The sequence below is a fragment of the Limulus polyphemus genome, unplaced genomic scaffold, assembly GCF_000517525.1.
Source record: "Limulus polyphemus unplaced genomic scaffold, Limulus_polyphemus-2.1.2 Scaffold5603, whole genome shotgun sequence".
NCBI classification, from domain to species: Eukaryota; Metazoa; Arthropoda; class Merostomata; order Xiphosura; family Limulidae; genus Limulus; species Limulus polyphemus.
The window spans coordinates 1-4798 of NW_013671213.1; the positions used below are offsets into that span (position 1 = coordinate 1).

General features: G+C 36.0%; 1 protein-coding gene across 1 annotated transcript in view; it reads left to right on the top strand.

Annotated features, from left to right (window-relative positions):
- Window positions 1-1736: 1736 nt before the first annotated feature.
- Window positions 1737-4798, top strand: part of LOC106472778 (solute carrier family 25 member 38-like) — a 49419-nt gene continuing 46357 nt past the window's right edge. The window contains exon 1 of the mRNA XM_022401306.1: window positions 1737-1952. Coding sequence (XP_022257014.1) covers window positions 1887-1952 — 66 coding nt within the window. The 5' untranslated portion in view covers window positions 1737-1886. The remainder of the gene's footprint in view (window positions 1953-4798) is intronic.

Here is a 4798-nt window from a genome sequence, read left to right on the forward strand (position 1 = left end):
AGTTTTATTAAGTAAGGACTTGTGTCGTTAAAGTTTCGTCGGAACGAAGTTACGGAAAGTTAATTGACAAACGTAGACGTAACAGTATTATGCACAAAGTACTGTTTATGTATTAAATATAGCAACCTGAATGAACATTAGGCCTACATGTGTAATTGATTTTTCGTTCAATATTCGAAAAATTGGTCTTTCGGAACTATCGGGTGTAACGTTTAGAGAAATTACAGAATGTGTTGTTTACCGAAGTGCGTTTGTCCTTTGCATATTGGACAGTGTCAGTCATTACGTCTGTTTTAATAATGAACTACCGAAAGTACATTGTAATTAAACAACACTGATCAGTTATATTTTATTTAATTAAATATTGTGGGTGGGCTGATGATTGGGGACCTCCAGGTATTGACTTTTTAAGTTGTAATGAGCGATTGTGCAACTGTGTATCGGAAAGGCTTCTGGGTATCAAAATTAATTTTTTGTATAGTACAAGTGGGCCTATATGAATGGGACTGAGTATCATCAGACGGGCACCCCTAAGCATAAAAAATTGTATCTCAAAAACATAAAACTGGGTAAAGCGGTCTCCTGGAGTTTAACTTGAAGCCTCACCTTTATCACAGTTTATGTATGCCACTAGTAGTAGTAATTTCGATAAAGATTTCCGTGCAAACAGTTTTACTGTCTTTCCTTGTAAACATTTTAAGAATAACCCAAAAATATTGTCCCATGAATTTAACTCACTAACTTGTGTTCTTTGCACTTTATATATTTCTTTATTTGTATATATGAGCCATTTGTAATTTGTTTTTGTACCTGATATAGTTGTGCGACTTGAAAAAGCAATAGTCTTATAAACTTCACATTGCAAGATATGCAACGAGAAAGCAATTACTTGAGTTTTTATTACTTTTCATTATTTGAAAGAGAAAAATACTATAACCTGACTACTTTGTAAAATTTAAAAAGTGGGTCATTTGATGTTCAATATTAAAGTAATAAAAACTGAAGATAAATAAATTTGGCAGTCACAAAGTGATATTAAGTAAAAAAATATATCGTTCGAATATGTTCAAAGGTGCGTTAAAGATGTCAACATCAAAAATAGTTTTCATCACTAAATTTTAATAGCTCCAAAGTAGTTATGTATTTCCTTAAAGGTACATAAGATTTAACTAACTTTTAAAATATTTTACTTTTACTAAGTCCTTGTGTAAGTAAGTGCAGTAGTAACCATAATAATAATAAAGTAAAGCACCAGTATCGTTTTAATTTAGTTTTTGTTGGATAAAATATACATAAAGCAATACAATTGTTGGAAAGCTTTATTAGAAGGCTTTCTCTTGGGGGAATACAATTTTATATGTCTTAAATAAACAACCAAGTCTTTTATATTTAACAGTTAATGTAACCTAGGACTAGTTTTTATAATTATATGTTATAAATAGTGAAAATTAAGTTATTCTCAGAACCATGTTGTGAAGTATGTTGTCACAAACAATGTATATGATAAGGCTGATTAGTTGTCTTTGTAGAGTATAATTTATATACAACATAACCATATAAATTGCATGCATTTCTGGTCTCCACTTCTTGGATGAAACAAAAGTTAACAAGACCATAATAATTGTCAATTAAGGAATAAAACAAAACTTGACCTTTTTACAAGAAGATATTTTTTACTGGTTTAGGGATTTAATTATGTAAAATAACTTTTTTTTTCAACTGTGATTTCAGAGGGATTTCGTGATGGAGTGACATAAGGCACACCTATAGTGTTGAAATTAAAAGTACTGCAACACAACTTTTCCAGAACTGAACTAAATTCTCAAACAATAGGAGTTATTACTAAAATAACCTTTGCACTCTTCTCTGAGGTATTCTGTTTGCTGATGTCGTTTTCAACTATAATAAACCTAAACAATCATCTGTTGGCAATGGTTGACCTTCTAAACAATGTAAGTACATTATCAATAGTCATATGTTGCTGGTCGGTACAATAATATCAAACACCACTTAAATTAAAATTTTAGTTACATTCATTATTGATAGCTATATTGCTATATACATAGGTAACAATGAAAGATGGATTATATAATACCTGCAACTATATGTATTACTCATATCCATACATGTATGTATCTGTTCTAAGAAAAACAGTAATTTAAGTTGTGTAACACCTTTGTTTTACTTGTGTCTGTTATATTAGTCACATTCGTGTATTTTTGGAGAGAACTCTGGAAAGACATGTTACGTCTCTGGTCGTTTGTTAATTACTGGTAAAAGTTATTTCCGAAGAATATCAGCGATACAAGTCCTTTCTCAAATAAAACTAGTTTGTTCTTTCTCAATTCAACTTTGCAATACACTTAATTTTCACAGTCACTTTAACTTAAACACACGCTATAATTCTCAACGAACGATTCACGCACTTGACCCAATTGTCCGTCTGTATCTGTCTGCAATTCTATTCCGATTAATTAAATTCGCTTTATTTGGCACACTTATATACAAGAATAGAGGGTGTGTAGAAAAGACCAGAGTTGCCATGAACAGACATGATCCTTCTAGAATATCATGACGTGTTACTAGCGTCACGTGACTTCCACTGTCGTAACACTGCCCTTTCCTTAGTATTGTTCGTCCCGAACAATATCCACTTACATTAAACCAATAGATAATTAACAATAATTTAATTAAATGTACAGAATTTACAAAAACTACAAACACAAAAATTAAAATTCAACAAAGTCTCTTAATTTTATGGGACGTATCTTCTTCTGTACTGGTTTCCGTCTCGTTGGCTTCTGCTTCACGTGGAGTTTATCTGCTTCATCAGGAAATGTCCTATCATCGGTAACAGTCACATCAGTGGTAGTAACTTCATCAAGGGCTTCACTGTTTTCCTTCTCAAAACCGAGTTGAGTTTCTTCTTCGACAGTGGCTTTTTCAGCTGACACGTCTTCAGCAGCGTCATTTGTTCTGTTGTTCACTTCATCCCAACTGAAATGTTCTGGACCGTTATAATGCCAAAGCCTATTGTCCAGTTGTACTTTTCTACCATCCCATCAGACTGTGGTAGGATTGGCGTTGTCCTGGTCTTTCATATGCCAAACAACTCGCAGCATTCATGGAACACAGATGATTCAAAGTTACGGCCTTGATCTGAATGCAGTTCATATGACATACCAAACCTGAAGAAGAAATCACTAATAGCTGACCTACAGTTGTAGCTTCCTGATTTGGTATTGCATATGCTTCAGGCCATTTCGTGAAATAATCCATCACCACACAAATGTACCTGTTTCCAGCACGAGTTTGGGGCAAAGGACCAGCAATGTCAATGGCTACTCTATCCATTGGTGAGCCAGCTTGATATAACTTCATTGGAGCACGTTCCTTATGCTTGGGTCCCCTTTTAGCACAACATGTACTGCATGTCCTGCACAATTCTTCCACATTTTGCCTCATACCTATCCAGTAAAATCTCTGTCCTATGTGACTCAATGTCTTCTTAACTCCAAGATGTCCTCCTGTTAAACTATCATGGGATTGACGCAGGACAATTTCCCGTACCTTTCTCGGTATAACCGTTTGCCAGGTCGTCACTTTCCCATCTGCAGTTTCCCATCTCCGTACAAGAATACCATTTGCAAGCTTTAATTGTTCCCACTGTGCCCAATAGTTCTTTGTTACAGGGCTTAGACTAGACACCTTCTCCCAAGCAGGGTGCAAAACACTTGCTTCTAGAAAATCAATTATTGGCTTCAAATCCTGATCTTTCTCCTGCTCTGGGATGGTGAAGTGGAACCAGGTATAGATATTAAAATCAACTCCTTCAGTCACTTTGACTTCAGCTTGATGGCACCTGGTTAGTTCAACATCTCTTTTGCAGCAATATCTGCAGTCGTATTTGCAGGGTCTTCGGCTCAATCCATCTGCATTTCCATGAGATTTTCCTTCTCTATATTCAATATCATAATTATACTGGTCTATTTTTCCGATCCAACGTGCTAGTTGTCCCTCTGGGTTCTTTAATGATCTTAACCAGCGTAATTCAGCAAGGTCTGTCCTGATGATAAACATAGCCCCATAGAGGTAAGGGTGGAAATATGTCAGACTCTTTGCTATAGCAAGGAGTTCCCCCCGTGTTACACAGCAGTTCCTCTCTGGTCTACTCAAAACCCTACTGAAGTAGGCCACCACATGTTCGTTTCCACCCACTTTCTGAGACAACACTCCTCCAATTCCAACATTACTAGCATCACAATCCAGTATGTAGTAGTGAGGGATTTGGAAGCTTTAAAAGTGGAGCTGAGGCCATTTTTTTTAAATGTCTTGAATGCATGCTCACAAGAAACTGTCCATTCGAACTTCTGGCCTTTTTTTTCAAATTATGTAGTGGAGCAGCTATAGTTTGCAAAGTCCTTCACAAACTTCCGGTAATAGGTACAGAGTCTTAAGAAAATTCTTAATTCTCCCACATTGTCTGGTGTTGGCCAATCAAGCACTGCTTTCACCTTGTCAGAATCAGTTCGCACACCATGCTCACTTACAATGGGACCCAAGTAAAGCACCTCTTTCTGGAACAAGTGGCATTTCTTGGGATGGAGTTTGAGATTTGCTGCTTTCAAACACTTGAATACTTACTCTAGCCGGGATACTTCCTCATCAAATGTTGCTGCAAACACAATGACATCATCCAGGTACACTATGGCTATCCTCCATTGTAGGCCTTTCAGTACGCTTTCCATCAGTCTTTCAAATATTGCTGGAGCATTGCTAAGCCCGAATGGCATCACAC